Raw genomic sequence first — 16,690 nt, 5'->3', positions numbered from 1 at the left:
ATCACGGCTCCCTACAGCCTCGACCTCCTGGACTCAAGCAATCCTCTCACCTGAGTAGCTGGGACTACAGGCTCATGGCACCATGCCAGGCTAATTTTAAAAATTTTGTTTTGTAGAGACAAGGTCTCAATAGGTTGCCCAAGCTGGTTTTGAACTCCTTGGCTCAAGCAATCTTCCCGCTGCAGCCTCCCAAAGTGCTGGGATTATAGATGTGAGCCACTACACCCAGCCGGACTTTCTCAAATAGTCTGCAATTAGATAACTGTTGATGCACCGGTTATTTGGGAGTGTGCTGTAACGTTTTCAAATGGTTATGACATTTTAAAAAGTTAACAGCCTTTTTACTATTAATTTTCTGGTATACTGAAATATGGCTGTAGCAATGTCAGTTTTGGGGGTACTAGCAGAAGTTGCATTTTGTTTGGTTCGAAAGTTCAAAATATATTTGTCACATTTATGGATTTGGAGCTACTGCACTTGTGATAGATATGAGTTAAGAATCACCCAAATTTCTCCATTTTAGCACAATCTTCTTTGGCACATAAAGTTTATAACAGTTATCTTTTCACTATAGACTGTATCTTTTGTCAATATCAAGTGAATCTTTCTTCCCCCTTTCATTTTGTGTATTTCCCTGGAATTCTATTTGCATACTGACATAAAAATATGTTTTTTTGGTTTGTTTTTGCCAGATTCATCTCTGCTTATTCTTTATTAAAAATTTTTTTTAAAAAATATTTTGAGACAGACACTCTGTTACCTAGGCTTGAGTACTGAGGGGAGATCTTGGCTCACTGCAACCTCCGTCTCCTGGATTCAAGCAATTATCCCACCTCAGCCTCTCGAGTAGCTGGGATTACAGGCACCTGCCATCATGCCCGGCTAAATTTTTTTGTATTTTTTTAGAGATGGGGTTTCACCATGTTGGCCAGGCTGGTCTTGAACTCCTGACCTCAGGTGATCTGCCTGCCTTGGCCTCCCAAAGTGCTGGGATTATAGGTGTGAGCCACCACTCCCAGACTCATTTTCAAATTTTAACCTTTTGTTTCACTTTGTTTTAAATGTGTTTGAGAGCCTGTGTTGGTAAGAGGATAGTTTAAGCAATTTACATTTATTGTTATAAATCAAGTGTTTGGTCTTACTCCTGTCTCACTTTATTCTTTTTTTTTTTTTTTTCTGCTTCTTGTTTTCCTTTGTTTTCTGGTTCTGTTGTACAGGCTTATATTTTCTTTGGATTCATCTGTATTTTGGAAGTATGCATTTTCTTTAAAATGCCATTAGTTTCTTTCTTTTTTTTTTGAGACGGAGTCTTCCTCTGTCGCCCAGGCTGTAGTTCAGTGTTCGTGGCATCTTCCACCACCTGGGTTCAAGCAATTGCCCTGCCTCAGTCTCCTGAACAGCTGGGACTACAGGTGTGCACCACCACACCTGGCTAATTTTTTTGTATTTTTTGTAGAGATGGGGTTTCACCATGTTGGCCAGGATGGTTTCAATCTCCTGACCTCGTGATCTGCCTGCCTTGGCCTCCCAAAATGTAATAGTTACTTTTAAAATAAAAAAAGGCGTTAACCTATAGTTCTCTAAAAATCTAAATAGCATCTTTTATGTTTCAGATATGCTGTCATTCCTTCTCTCATATTTCTCTCTTAACCCGTTCTTTTCTCTCCTTTTCTTAATAATATCTGGAGTTTTGGTTCCAGGGTGTGATTATTACATGATCATATTTTATGTTGTGTATCTCCTTCGGTAACCATTTTGGAATCTGCATTTAGTTTTACAACTCGCTGCCCAATTATCTGTCCCTATTTTAGCTGGGTTGTATGCCCACCACCTGTCCTTTCAGCTGTTCCTTCTGTAGGTATCTGCCGAGTTTCTACTAGAAGGCAGGGATTGTGTTATGTCTGCGTGTTAGGATGGCCAGCTCCACCTTCACAGAGCGTTACAGTCCCAAACATAACAACAACAGTACAGGTACTGTGGTCCTATGAGGAGATGTTCCGGGAAGATTTCTGGAAGAAGTGACATCCAACCTGAGACCTGGCTGTGGAGCAGGAATTAGCAGGGAGAAAAAAAGGCATGGGGAGTTCTGGGGTCAAGAGCAATCTAGGCAGAGAAAACGTATTACACCAGGTTTGGGAGGTGAGAAGGAGCAAATAATGTTGGCTGGGGCATGAGTCTGACATGGGGAATGCTGGGAAATGAAACAGGAGAGGAAAGCAGGGAAGACTGTGAAGCCCACTGTCTGCAAGAGAAGGAGGCCGGCTCAGAGAGCACTTGCTGGGTCCAAGTAGAAGAGTGGTCAGGTCGAATTTTAACTTGAGAAATATCGCCAAGGCTGGGTGCAGTGGCTCACACCTATAAGCCCAAGACTTTGGGAAGGCAAGGCAGGCTGATTGCTTGAGTCTAGGAGTTTGAGACCAGCCTGGGCAACATGGAGGAGCCCTGTTTCTACAAAAAAACACAAAAAATTGGCTGGGTGTGGTGGTGTGCACTTGTAGTCCCAGGTACCCAGGAGGCTGAGGTGGGAGGATTGCTTGGGCCTGGGAAGTCAAGGCTGCAGTGAGCTGTGATTGCACTGCTGCTCTCCATCCTGGGCAACAGAGTAAGACCTTGTCTCAAAAACCAAACCAAATCAACCAACCAACCAACCAACTAACCAAACAGGGAAATGTCACCAAGGCTGAATGTGGGGAAGAGTTTAGAGGAGACAGAGAGCCCAGTGAAGATGTGTCCCTCTAGGAGAGAGAGGGTGATGGCCTCACCTTGGTGGTGGCAGTAAGGAGGGAAGGCGATTCTGGGAGATATTTAGGGGGCAGAGTGGGGAGAATCTGGGGATTGATTTTCTCATTCCTGAGCTCTGCTTCAGTGTTACCTCTTTGTCAGCTGGAGTACGTCCACCTCAATGAGTCATTAGCCCCAACCACTTCCCCATACTGTCCTTGCCAAGGGCACCAATGCTGCTCTCGGCTCAGGCTCCGCCTCGCCTGTGGTCCATGTGCTGCCTCACTTTACTCACTGTGTCAGCCACACGTGACATGTTGATGATGCCTTCCACCTCGATGCAGCCTTCACTTGGCTTCAAGGAACATGTGCTCTCATTCCTTTCACCTTGCTGGTTGCTCCTCCTCAGTTTGTTTATCTGCTGTCACATCTCCATCCTTCAGATGTTACACATCCCTGCATTCAGGACTGTTCCTCTTTCCCATGTACTCTCACTTGCTGGTGATCTTACATGGTTTCCTGGCTTTAAATACCATCCATATGTCACTCACCCTCAAAGGCATATCTCCAGGTTGGCCGGATCTCTCCCTCTCAAACTCTGGGCTTGAATATCCAGCTGCTTACATTGTAGCCCCATCTGGCTGTATCTCACACCCAATAGACCAAAAACTGGGCTCCCTGGTTCCTCTGAACCTGCCCCATCCCAGGTGATGGCAAATCCACTCTTACAGTCTCTTGGGCTGGAATCAGAGTCATCTGTGGCTCCTGTTTCTCCTACACTCCACACCCAATCTGTTAAAAAGTCCTGTTGGCTCTACCTCCAAAATATATCCAGGGTCAGATCGCCTCCCTTGTCCACACCACCATTATCCCTCATGTGAATCACAGCAACATCCTCCTAACTCATCTTTCCATGTCTTTTCTCCTTCTCAAGTATCTGCTCAACATGGTGCCAAGAGGAAGATCTTTACAAAATATTGCTGGAATGTACCACTCCTCTGCTCAAATCCCTCCAATGGCCAAAGTCATTACAATGCCCTGTAAGACCCCACACAACCTGTGCCCTCTCCCCTACCACCCCTAATCTCATCTCCTACTTCCATCCCACAAGCTCCTTCCACCTCTGGCCACACCGGTTCCCTGTGGTTCCGTGCACAGGGCCAGCCCACTCCAGCCATAGGCTACAGACAGCTGATCCTCTGCTGGACTGCTCTTCCCCAGACATCTGCACAGCGGGTCCCTCATGTCTCTTAAGTCTTTGTTCAGCAGTCACTGACCCTAACTTTCCAACTTAAAATTGTAACTGCCTCCCATCCTCTTCATTTCTCTACAGTCCTTATCACTTTTTTTTTTTTTTTTTTTTTTTTTTTTTTGAGACGGAGTTTCGCTCTTGTTACCCAGGCGGGAGTGCAATGGCGCGATCTCGGCTCACCGCAACCTCTGCCTCCTGGGTTCAGGCAATTCTCCTGCCTCAGCCTCCTGAGTAGCTGGGATTACAGGCACGCGCCACCATGCCCAGCTAATTTTTTTGTATTTTTAGTAGAGACGGGGTTTCACCATGTTGACCAGGATGGTCTCGATCTCTTGACCTCGTGATCCACCTGCCTCAGCCTCCCAAAGTGCTGGGATTACAGGCTTGAGCCACCGTGCCCGGCTCAGTCCTTATCATTTTTTTGGCCTACTGATCATGCTCAATGTTTAATGCCTGTCTTCCCCATTAGAATGTAAGCTCCACATAGGCAGGAATACTTTTTTCCTCTTATCTGCTCACTCACTTATCCCATGTGCCAGTATGTTGCTGGGATATGAATGGTGCTCAATAAATACTTGTTAATAAATAATTGAAGTATTTTTCTTTTTCAGAAAATGCATTAGAAAGCCATGTTTATGAACCCTTGATATCTAAAAGTCTCTTTCATCATCAAAATGAAACTGTCTTCACTGAGTCTAAAATTCTAGTGTCCAAACACTAAAACAATCATCCAGACACTAAAACAATCAATTCTGAAGCCTGCTACTTCTGTGCTTACTGTTATGTGAGACGAAACCATATATTTCCTTATTTAAACCTGTTTGAATTGGGTTTTCTGCTGCTTGTGATTTAACCACCTGTATCAGCGTCCAATCAGGCAAAGGAAACCACTCTAGATATTGGAACCTGACTCGATTTGGTTCCAGCCCCCACAGGGTGGCCCTAATCTCTGGAATCTGATGAGATTACTTCATCCCACTGTCCCACCAACTCTAAGAGTCACGACGGCTTTCTATTTTGCTAATCTCTGGGCTACTTCACCTTATCCTTGTTGGAATCTCAGCAGTTTGATTACCCACATAATCGATTCCAGGTGTAAAACTGTCTTTGTTTCCAATGTCTAGAGCAGGCGTCCCCAAACTACAGCCCGCGGGCCGCATGCGGCCCCCTGAGGCCATTTATCCGGCCCCCCGCCGCACTTCAGGAAGGGGCACCTCTTTCATTGGTGGTCAGTGAGAGGAGCACAGTATGTGGCGGCCCTCCAACGGTCTGAGGGACAGTGAACTGGCCCCCTGTGTAAAAAGTTTGGGGACGCCTGCTCTAGAGTGGTTTCCTTTGCCTGATTGGACTCTGATACAGGTGGTTTAAATCACAAGTAGCAGAAAACCCAATTCGAACAGGTTTCAACAGGAAATGTAGGTTTCCTTTAGTAGAGACCAGGTTTCACCATGTTGGCCAGGATAGTCTGTGTCTCCTGACCTTGTGATCCACCTGCCTCAGCCTCCCAAAGTGTTGCGATGACAGGTGTAGGCCACCGCGCCCGGCCTGGTGTATACTTTAATCTGACTGTGCTGTCAGTTTCTTGGTATAACGGTATCGCCTCCATCTTCCTTCTCATGTCACTCTATTGTGTTTTCATCTTAACCGGTCCTGTGTCAACGATCCCAGAGGCCACACCTTCTGGCACTCCACTGAGGATGGTACATACTTTCTGAGATTTTCTTGGATTTCCTTTCCGTTTTCTGGATGCTGTCCTATTTTTCTTTGCTTGTCCTCTTTTCTTCCATAAATTCATTCCTTTTTCTCTTTATTAGTTTTTGATGAAGGAGAGAACCAGACATGAAGTTTGCCAGCATGCAGGGAAGTCCATGCTCCTGCTCTGTGCCCACCCGGGAGACTGTGGAGGGACAGCGTGGAGGGAGGGGGCGAGGGCCTGACCCAGCACTGTTCCCAGTCGGATGGTTTGCTCAGTAGACTTGAGCTTTGGCCTGGAGGCTTCCTCCTGCCACCTCTTCCTGGCAGTTGGCAGGTTGCTCTGCAAACTGGGTTCCTCCAGTTTTCAGCTCTGCACGTTTCTCTGGCTCCACAGCCTTCCCCCACTCCTTTTTTTTTAAATTGGTAATGCCTGCCTGACAGCCTGGAAACTTATAGCCGTGCTGCAGAAGGGCATTGGTTCGGGGTCTTCCTTAGACTTACACATGAGGGTTGCTGTTGCTGTGGATTTCCTGTCTCCCTCCCTCCCTCCCTCCCTCCCTCCCTCCCTTCCTTCCTCTGTCTGTGCCTTCGAAGGTATTCTTTAGAGGACAGGAGCTGCTCTTTTTAGACTGGGCATCATATTAAGGTAAGAGTTATTATTGCTGGTCCCCTCCCCACGCCCAGTTATTTTTTTTCTCATCCATTACTGTCACTGAATCAGGCTTAGCAGGCTTTAGGGAAAGAGAGACAGAGCATGAACATAGAGACACAGAGAGACTGAACCTCACAGGGAATGCCTGGCGGGCGGCCTGGGCTGGCACAGTCTCCCCAGCCCGGTCCCTCTCTGTGCCCCACATGTGTCGGTATTTCCGGCTCACACAAGCCCCACTAACGTGCCATTTCCTCGTGCATGGCAGTCTCTGATGTCAATCATCCCCTTCTGTGTGGCAGAAAATCACGCCAATAAGAAAGGCTCGCGCTGGACCCCTCGGGATGGAGTCTGCTGCTCTTTATCTGGTACCCTAGGCGATGCTCACGTCGTCAGGCCTTGCTCACCGCGACCCTCCAGTGACCCTCCCACTGACCCTGTCGCTTCTCTGCAAAAAGTGAAATGGCTCCCAGGGACCGCAGGTAACGTGGACATGCCCCGCCCTGGGAAGAGCTGCCCTCCCTTAGAGCCAAGGCACCGCCTCCTCCCGCCCCTCCCCCACTGGGCCACAGACTGTGACAGAGTCTTATTGCCTGTCTCTGGGAATTCATTTTCTGTCTCTCCTCTGTTCCACCTCTCTGGGGCTCCCTGCCCCTCCCCGTCCCCTGCATCGTGCCCCCTCATGTTTGCCAGGCAGCTGGCTGCCTTCATTATTTTTACGCCAACACAGTTTAAAAATCTCCGCTGCCTCCCTGTTGTCTGCGGAGAGGCGGCTGCCACATTACTCTGACATGCTGATGTCATTAGTGTCCACACGCACTCTTCAGCTAATGAGGCGGCAGAAAGAAAATTAAGGGGAAAAAGCACACAGGCACGTTGCTTTATATGTAGATGGAGAAATAAAACAAGAGCAAGGAAAACACAGGCGCCCTACTTACGATCCCCGCTCCCTCCTCCCGCTGGGGACTGGGCGCACCGGCTCTGTGAGGACGGGAGGGGGAGCCCTGATTTTTGACTACTGCTACCCCAGAAATCTCCCACTAGAAATCCTGTGGATCAGGATAAGCAAAGTCCCTTTACCTGATTCTGTAATTAGGTTTAAAAAAAAAAAAGTAAACTTTAGATCCCCATTTTTAGTATAGTTAGTGCCCAGAGGCTGAGACAAGACCAGAGATTTGCAGATGTTTCTAGAATTTTTTTTTTTTTTTTTTTTTTTTTTAAGACAAGATCTTAGGCTGGGCGCGGTGGCTCACGCCTGTAATCCCAGCACTTTGGGAGGCTGAGGCGGGTGGATTACGAGGTCAAGAGATCGAGACCATCCTGGTCAACATGGTGAAACCCTGTCTTTACTAAAACTACAAAAACTAGCTGGGCATGGTGGCGCGTGCCTGTAGTCCCAGCTACTCGGGAGGCTGAGGCAGGAGAATTGCTTGAACCCAGGAGGTGGAGGCTGCGGTGAGCCGAGATCACGCCATTGCACTCCAGCCTGGGTAACAAGAGCGAAACTCCGTCTCAAAAAAAAAAAAAAAAAAAAGACAAGATCTTGCTCTGTCGCCCAGGCTAAAGTATAGTATTACAATCATGGCTCACTGCAGCCTCCACCTCCTGGGTTTAGGTAATCCTCCTGCCTCAGCCTCCTGAGTAGCTGGGACTACAGGTGCATGCCACCATGCCCAGTTAATGTATTTTTAATTTTTTTTAGAGATGGGATCTCACTATGTTGCCCAGGCTGGTCTCAAATTCCTGGGCTCAAGCCATCCTTGTGCCTCCCCAAGTTCTGGGATTCTAGGTGTGAGCCAATGCCCCTGGCCTAGAATTTGTTATTCCTGCATCAACCTTCATACCCATATTCAAGCCATGTGACTTCTTCACCTGGACGGTCACCACAGCCTGTGGTTTCCATTGGCCCCGACCTGGTGTGTTCTCTATGTTGAGCATAGACATTCCAAAACACTGATTTGATGATGTCATCTCCTTCCTTAAAATGATATAATAGATTCCCAAGGCAAAGGCCCAGACCCGTAAGGCCCCGCCTGGCTGCCCAGTCTCAGTTGGTGCCCCCCTAGCTGTTTCCTCTCCAGTGACTCGCTCATTTTTCCAGCTGCACACATCGCAGTGCCTGTCCTGCTCCAGGACATTTGCCAGGACTTCTGTCTGGAACGTCTGTCCCCTGCTTCACACAGCTAAGTCCTTAGCCTTTAGATATCAGCTCACCTCATCATGTACTTGAGGGAGCCTCGGACCCCAACCCCAGCCAGGTGAAACCCCTGTTCTGTGCTTTCAGGGTGGAGTGAGTCCCGGCTTTGCAGCACTTCTCACCATGGCAACTTCACTTCGGTGTGTGCACTTGTCTGATTCACGCGATAGGCAGCTCCACCAGGTTGGGAAATACGTATGCTCCTGCTCCTCACCGTGACTCCTGTACCAAGCACCCAAATTCCCTCAAAATGTTTGTTGAAAGAATACACAAGCACTTAAGGGACACCCCTGGGGAGCACGGCAGGTGCCTACATGGTTTGGGGGGTTCGTTCATTACTGGTCCTTTCCCTGTACTTCCCTGACTGGTGGACAAGTTTGAGTTTGCAGTATTATTAGTATTTCATTTTTACAGGAGAGAGTGCAGATGCAGCCCCTCTCAACCACAAATCATGCAGTTTCTGCATTTATACGTTTCACATATCCGGGAAAACCATGCAGGTCACCAGACCCGGAATACAATCCGTAAGTCTCATCCTGAGAAAACCCTCTTTGTGATCAGGGCATCTCCTCTGCCAGGTGAGAGTCTGAACCCTTTACAGCCCCCTGCAGGTGCGTTTCCACGGGCTGCTGCTGACCTCTGTACCACAGGAAACAGAGGGGCCTTTGGGAAATCTCATGAAATAGGAGACAGGGCAGGAGAAGCTGGAGTGTGCTGGCCACACACACACTGACTGCAAATGAAAGGTGTTCATGGATGGGTGTCAGGTGAATCCGGGCACAAATAAAACTGGCCAGGTCAACTGAGCAGTGAGTCAAGCAGGTTTCCAAAGGAACACCTGTGAAGAAGGCAGAGGAGGGCAGGGGTGTGAGCCCTGGTTTGGTGCTGTTATTGTCCAGCTCTGTGCCCCTTCTTGGAGCGGGGCTGGACTTACACCCTCCCATACTCTTTGATGCTCCAACATTGTCTGGAGTCAAACCAGAAATGTGTTCTTTAAAGAGGCAAGAAGAGCGAAGCAGTGTTTCCCTGGGAAAAGATCACATGGGACTTCATGACTGTTTCACAAATTCATCTTCCAGGTAAGGAGAGAGACACCTGAGTGCAGCCCTTTATCCAGACCAAGCATCCAGCCCACACAGTCACCTGTGGCAGGTGGCAAACAAGTTCGCGTCCACACCTGTGTGTGCTTCTCTGCCTTCTTGCCTGCTGTACAATAGGCCCAGCCCCCTTCTGGAAGGTCCTGACACCTTCCAGAATCCAAACCTGCCAGAATCCACAGCCTGCCCCCTGTGCCTGCCCTCAGCCCCCTGTTCCTGCCCCCAGTGTTAACTAGCGGTCAGCCGGGCAGAAAGGCCTGGCACTGTCAACATACTGGCTTCCGAAGCCGTGATACTGCTTCGATTCTTGCTGCAGAGCACTGGGCCGGCTCGGATGGATGCCCTGTGTCCGCCTGCCATGGTGATGGTGCCTTTGTCTGGGCATGGGGAGCTGTGATTTATGTCATAAGCTCGCTGTGAAACCCTTTGCCTCAGTAATTCCGCACTCCATGGGTGTCTCTTTACATCTATTCACAGTACGGCTGCTGCCCACGGACGACGTGCCCCGTGATAGTGCTGGTGCCTCTGCGCCCGCCTCGCCATGGCGCCTGTGTGGTGCCTGCCCAGCATCTTTGTGGCCAGCTGCAGCGTCTGTTGGGTCTGTTGCTTTGATGTCGCATATGATTAGGTGCCATTCCTGGAGGAACGCTTGCAGGGAGACTGGGTGGAGGAAGAGGCCGCCTCCAGCTTTCCTGAGTGGTTTGCTTTGGCTGTGGGGACCAGACTAGAACATTACAGGCACTGCTACCCTTGCTTAAGGGATTCTCAGCATGGAGAATGCATCCTCATCCGCCATCCACTCCTGGCCAGGGGTGGGTATACCCACTGGACGTTTCAGGGGATCCTAGCACAAAGAGGTGGAATCCCTATTTCCAGAGATTTAATGCAGACCACGAGCCTAGAGTGGCTGGAATCCCTTTCATTCATCTAACAAACACTGATGGAAGGTCTGTGCTTGCAGGCGCTATGTGCAGGGAAGCAGTGGTGGGCAATGCTTTTTTGGTGAAAGCCTCAAGGTATTAAGATTTCTCAAGAAAACTCCAATTCCTTCTAGGATGGTAGGAACTGATGCCTTGTCAAACACTTCTCAAGGCTTCTTGGCCTCCAATTGTAACCAACTGTCCCCCAAACCTAAACCTACCCACAACCTGAATGGAGGATGATCTGTACCAGTGACTGACCCCATTCCTGTGTGGCCGACAGAGTGCTGGGGATCCCATCCCAGAACAGGGCCCCTGAGCACCCGGAGAGGAGGCGCCGTGCTTTGCCCAACATCTCTTACCAGGGCAGGGTAATTCCTACAACCTGGGAGGCAGAGTCCAGGGCTCAGAGGTCCTTTTCCAAGAAATGATGCCTGTGGGGCTGCCCCTAGGACTTGAAAGCCTGGTCGGAGAGCACTCAAACGGAAATAATGTCAAGGCTAACAAAGGATTACTTCTAGTCACAACTGAAATATATGGACTCCTTTTTTTTTTTTTTTTCTTTAAAATAAATTGCCCCATTCTGTCCTGGAGAAGTAAGTCAGAAAAAAAAATTGCCCCCAGATATTTTCCCCTTGTGACCCATCCTGTAAAGTTTGTTTTCTCTTTGCATTCCTTTTTTTTTTGGAGACAGGGTCTTACTCAACCACCAGGGCTGGAGCGCAGTGTTGCTATCACAGCTCACTGCAGCCTCCACCTCCTGGGTTTAGGTAATCCTCGTGCCTCAGCCTCCTTAGTAGCTGGGACTACAGGTGCATGCCACCATGCTCAGCTAATTAATTATTTTTTTTTTATTTTTTATTTTTTTGTAGAGCTAGAGTCTTGCTATGTTGCCCAGGCTGGTCTTGAACTCCTGGACTCAAGCGATCCTCCTGCATCGGCTCCCAAGTGTTGGGATTACAGGTGTGAGTTACCATGCCTGGCCTCTTTCCATTCTTTATGCAGTTTCAAATGAAATAGTTGAAGAGTGCATTGGTTTAATGCAGACATAATGTGCCTGGGCAGGGCAGTGGGTGAGTCTTGTTTCCATGTTATAAGTTGATGAACTAAGCCTGCTAATAGTGGGAAACATTAAAATGTAACTATAAATATAAAAGGTAGCAGTCACAGAACATGAAAACGCTAGCATTTCTTCCCTTTCAGGAGTCAACCATATTGAAATCACTGCATTAGTGGGGCACCACAAGACAATTCCCCGGGGCACCGGGAGACAGCATCGGGAAAGTGCCGCCCTGTCTGGCAAGTAAGGAAATGCTTGGGGAGCTGTCTCGGGGGATTTTCTAACCTTTCCTAGACACAGTCTTTTTTTTGAGACAGAATTTTGCTCTTGTTGCCCAGGCTGGAGCGCAGTGGCATCTGAACGCATCTGTAGTGCAAAGTTAGCATTTGAGAGAAATGTGTGAATCTCAGTTCTTTTTTTTGAGACGGAGTTTCGCTCTTGTTACCCAGGCTGGAGTGCAATGGCGCGATCTCGGCTCACCGCAACTTCCGCCTCCTGGGTTCAGGCAATTCTCCTGCCTCAGCCTCCTGAGTAGCTGGGATTACAGGCACGCACCACCATGCCCAGCTAATGTTTTGTATTTTTAGTAGAGACGGGGTTTCACCATGTTGACCAGGATGGTCTCGATCTCTCGACCTCGTGATCCACCTGCCTCGGCCTCCCAAAGTGCTGTGATTACAGGCTTGAGCCACCGTGCCCGGTGAATCTCAGTTCTTGATGGTTCAGACCACTGAGAACACTGTCCTTTTGAATATTAGCTTTTCAGTTATTTGTTCAAAACTAATCAGGCCAAAATATGTCTCATGCCTGAGTGATGAGCCTTGGTTGATGGAGATAACTTTCAAATTAAACACACCCAGTCATTGTAAATTTCAAATTTACATCTCATGGAATGACTTTCCTTCAGTGAAGTCGTTTGGGGAGGACCACCTCTTATTCCAACCATTTTTGGAAACATTTTCCAAAAATTCCAACCAATTTTGGGAACATTTTCAGTCTTCTGGTTATTTTCTAAGGTGAGAAATCTTTATTCTTTATCATTATTATCTCAGGGTGGATCTGACAGGTGGAATAAGGGATGAGTTGCTGAGAGTCAAGTCTGCAGAACCGGGGTGACGTAGCAACACTGCGGTGACCTGGACAGGGGGCTGTGCCTGGCTGAGACCCAGGCAGAGGGAGAACGTCACCGGACTGTCGTGTTTCACAGCAATGTGGTGAAGACCGAAACTCGTGAAGCGCTGTCATTAATAAGGTGGGTGATCAGATTGGGTAATTTCATTTCAGATCAAACGCCAGATGCGACAAGAGACTGATTTTCATCTTTCTGAAAATTACACCTAAAGATGAGCTGCCAAAATATTTGGAGCTCTGACCGCATCATCAAAATAAGCGCCTGGCGTCCGTCCCCAGGTGACTACTCTGAAAGGATGCATTCTTGACATGCAAACCCTTAATTCTCTAGAGGTTCTAACGAGAAGGCTTCTAGGCCCCGCTCCTCAAGGTGGGGTTCCAGGACCAGCAGCCTAGGCTCCACCTGGGAGCTTGTTAGCAATGCAGCCTCTCCCGCCCCAGGCCCGCTGAGCAGATTCTGCATTTTCACACGTCCCCAGGGGTGCCTAGGCCATTACAGTTTGAGAGCGCAGCATGCAACCTGGCTCCCAGGCAGGCACAGCGTGGCAAAGCTCCAAGGCACGTGCCAGCCCGGCCGGGTCCTGTCTTACCTTGGGGAAGGCGTCGGGCCACACGGTGGGCGAGCCGTGGTTGAGCAGCGCCTGCACCGTGCGCTGCGGGGCGGCCTGGGACGCGCAGGCGGCGGTCTGCAGCGCGCGGGCCAGCGGCGAGGCCCCGCCATAGTCCAGCGCGCCCGCGTCGGCGCCGTGCCGCAGCAGGAGCTGCACCAGGTTGTGGCTTGCGTGGCCGCAGGCCTTGTGCAGCGCGCTGCGCTCGTCCTCGTCACGCGTGTCAGCCGCCGCCCCGCCGCGCAGCAGCAGCGCGCACAGGCGCAGGCAGCGCCCCTGCTCCTCGGGCCTCCGTGCAGCCCCGCAGGCCGCGCTCAGGGCCGTCTCCCTGCGGCTGTTCCTCGCGTTCACCGGTGCCCCGCGGCCCAGGTAGAGGCGAACGTGCTCGTCCAGGCCGTGCTGCGCCGCCACGTGCAGCGGCGTGTCCAGGCCCGTGCCGCCCGCGCGCTGCACCGAGGCCCCGTGCTCCAGCAGCGCCTGCGCGCACCTGCGGGAGGCCAGGGCCCGTCACCATTACGCCCCGCAGGACGCCCGCACCCCGCCACACCCTGGCCTGCTGCTCCACAGTATCAAGAGTGACCCCTGAAGTAAAAAGACATGCTCCATTCTCCCGTACCAAGGCTCTGGGAGTTCAAACTAAGCTGGGGGAAAAAAAAGATTATAGCAAAACCAGTTCCCAAGTGGTAGAAATAGCCAAAGGCGTCATCAAAATCCATGTGCAGAGTTAAGATTTTTTATTTTTTTATTTTTATTTTTTTTTGAGACTGAGTCTCCCTCTGTCTCCCAGGCTGGAGTCAGTGGCATAAACTCGGCTCACTGCAACCTGCCTCTGGGTTCAAGCGATTCTCCTGCCTCAGCCTCTTGAGTAGCTGGGACTACAGGCATTCCACCTTGCCTAGCTGATTTTTTTTGTGTGTATGTGTGTATTTTTAGTAGAGACAGGGTTTTACCACATTGACCAGGCTGGTTTCGAACTCCTGACCTCGTGATCCGCCCGCCTTGGCTTCCCAAAGTACTGGGATTACAGGTGTGAACCACTCACTGTGCCTGGCCCAGAGTTAACAGTTTATGAGGAAATCGTAATTGCTTGGAGCTACCCTGGGAATGTGATGTGGTTCAAATGACAGTGCTCCATGCACTGGTTACCTGGGCTCTTTGTCACACCCGGAAGTTAAGGGTTTGGCATTCACAGTTCTAGGGAGAGGCCCTTGGGGGCCAGACTCTTTCCCGGCCCCCATGTAGCTCTCCTGGAAACTGCTCAGCTTTGTGAGGGTGTAGGCAAGCCTTGCCTTGCACGAAGGGACTTTCCCCATCCCACAGGGCACTGACCCAGGCTGGCACCAATCTGTCCTCTGACAGTTCGGGGAGCATTAGGTGGAAAGCACAGCCGTGCCCTGTAGTGAGCCTACCTGTGCTCCAACCAGACTCTCCTTGAACGGACTGGATATTGGCTGCACCCACATTCCCCAGTGGTCTCCAGGAGCTTCTAGACTCCATGGGACCCTGTGGTCTCCGCCAGAGGTGAGTGTCTTCCTTCTGCTACCTCCAGCAGCATGACTCTCCTCTACCCCAGTCACCAACGCTTCCTCAGAGCCTCTCCCATCTGCTGGGGGCACTCTCAACAGCTCAGCCTAAACTCAGATACCTGGTGAGAAGTGTGCCTCAGCTTGGAAGCAAGAAGATAGTCATACAGACCTCCCCGCTCTGCTGGTCCTTGTCCTTCATGGACACTGAAGAACACAAGCCCACCCCCAACTTCAGCCACCTGCTCCCCCAGTCACCTGCCATCGATACGGACGCCCCAGCCTTGGAAGTCTGCAAACACGCCGACTTCAGGCCACAGCCTGGTCCCTCCCCAGTGCCAGTACTTGCCATCTTTGCTCTGTGGAGAGCTGAGCCCTGGACCCCTTGTTTCTCTCAACCCCTCCTGGCTTCGTTTCCTTTCCTGGGCAGCACTGCAGTCATCTCCTCATCTACATCGTCAGTTCCCTTGAATGGAGGGGACCATGGCCATCCGCTACTCGAATGGCTGGTCTTCAAGCTGGAGTCCGTTCTTCGCCCCGCTCCTCTTCTCTGCCGGGCTGTCGAGCCCTGTTGGAGGACGCAGCGCTCATGGAGCTGGCCGTGGTCTCGCTGGGGCCTCAGTTAACCGACGCTTTCAGAGTTAAGGCCACCTCCTCATGCCTTGCTCTTCACTCACCACTCCTGACGTTGACGATTGTCCTCAAGCGTCCGTTCTCTTGCCACCCTCCTCCTTCTCAGCTGTCTACACTGGCCTCATTCAGGATGCGGCTCCCAGGAACTCCCTCACCTGCCTGCCTTCTGCAAACACATCTGTTTCAACACTGATTAGAATCTGTTTTGACAACTACTGTTGCCTCCCTCTTCCCCACACCTAAGGAAGGCACTCCCGCTCCATCATCTGGGCCCAGAGTCTGTCCTCTTTGGCTTCTTTGGGGTCTTGCTCTAGACGACTTGATCCTTGCCATTTTCCTGTCCTGTTCCCCTGCCCCATTTCAACTGGTCACTGAGCCGTTCTGGGTCCATCTCATCTCCTGAGCTGCTTCCTCCCGTTGTCACTGTCCTTTGTTGAGGCCACATCTTTTCTCGGAATGCTTATGAGTCTCTTCATTTGCCCCTTGCTGCAATCTAGCAAGCTGCATGCTACCTGGAAAAAGCCTTTTCAGTGCGAATCAGACAAGCGCCTTCCGACAGCCCCACCGCTCCCCCTGCCTGCTGGGCAAAGCCCATGCTGCTCTCCCCAGGACCCAGGACACAGCATGATCCGGCTCCTGGGGGCCTCACCGGGTTCACTTCCTGAGGCTCCACCTCCCCATGCTTCAGTTCTACCTGATCAGGTGTGGTGCTGAGAGCGCCCCCTGCCGTGCCATGCCCCCACGGCCTCTGCTTGCTCCTTCCAGGTTGCCAGCTGCACGCAATGGCCCACACAGTCCCATCTTTCCTTCCTGTGCCACCAGGCAGAGGGCTCACACCTCTGTGTTGTCACGTGCCTTGCACTGTGTGCCCAGGCACCATGTTGGTCATGCCGTATTTCCAGTATGTGTTGGGCTGGGGGCAGTGGCTCATGCCTGTAATCTCAGCACTTTGGGAGGTGGAGGCGAGTGGATCACCTGAGGTCAGGAGTTTGAGACCAGCCTGGCCAACATGTTGAAACCCCATCTCTACCAAAAGTACGAAATTAGCCAGGTGTGGTGGTGCATGCCTGTAATCCCTCATGCTCAGGAGGCCGAGGCGGGAGGTCGAATCTGGAGGCAGAGGTTTCAGTGAGCTGAGATTGCACTGCTGCATTCCAGCCTGGGTGACAGAGCAAGGATGTCTCAAAAAAAAAAAAAAAAAAAA

The 16,690-nt window shown here is 50.5% G+C and overlaps 1 protein-coding gene and 1 long non-coding RNA gene across 4 annotated transcripts in view; one reads left to right on the top strand and one right to left on the bottom strand.

Annotated features, from left to right (window-relative positions):
• ASB18 (ankyrin repeat and SOCS box containing 18) overlaps nt 1-16,690 on the bottom strand; it is a 78,579-nt gene that overhangs the window by 13,300 nt on the left and 48,589 nt on the right. For all 3 annotated transcript variants that reach the window (XM_039470205.2, XM_039470204.2, XM_039470202.2), the window contains one exon: nt 13,313-13,817. In XM_039470205.2, the coding sequence (XP_039326139.1) occupies nt 13,313-13,817 (505 nt within the window). The remainder of the gene's footprint in view (nt 1-13,312; nt 13,818-16,690) is intronic.
• Nucleotides 11,371-12,845, top strand: LOC141584523 (uncharacterized). Its single transcript, XR_012517590.1, has 3 exons — nt 11,371-11,494; nt 11,735-11,834; nt 12,644-12,845. It is a non-coding gene; the product is annotated as an uncharacterized LOC141584523 (long non-coding RNA).

This window comes from Saimiri boliviensis, chromosome 5, assembly GCF_048565385.1.
Source record: "Saimiri boliviensis isolate mSaiBol1 chromosome 5, mSaiBol1.pri, whole genome shotgun sequence".
NCBI lineage: Eukaryota > Metazoa > Chordata > Mammalia > Primates > Cebidae > Saimiri > Saimiri boliviensis.
Note: the sequence above shows the minus strand (reverse complement) of the source record. Positions and strands in the feature narration are given on the sequence as shown.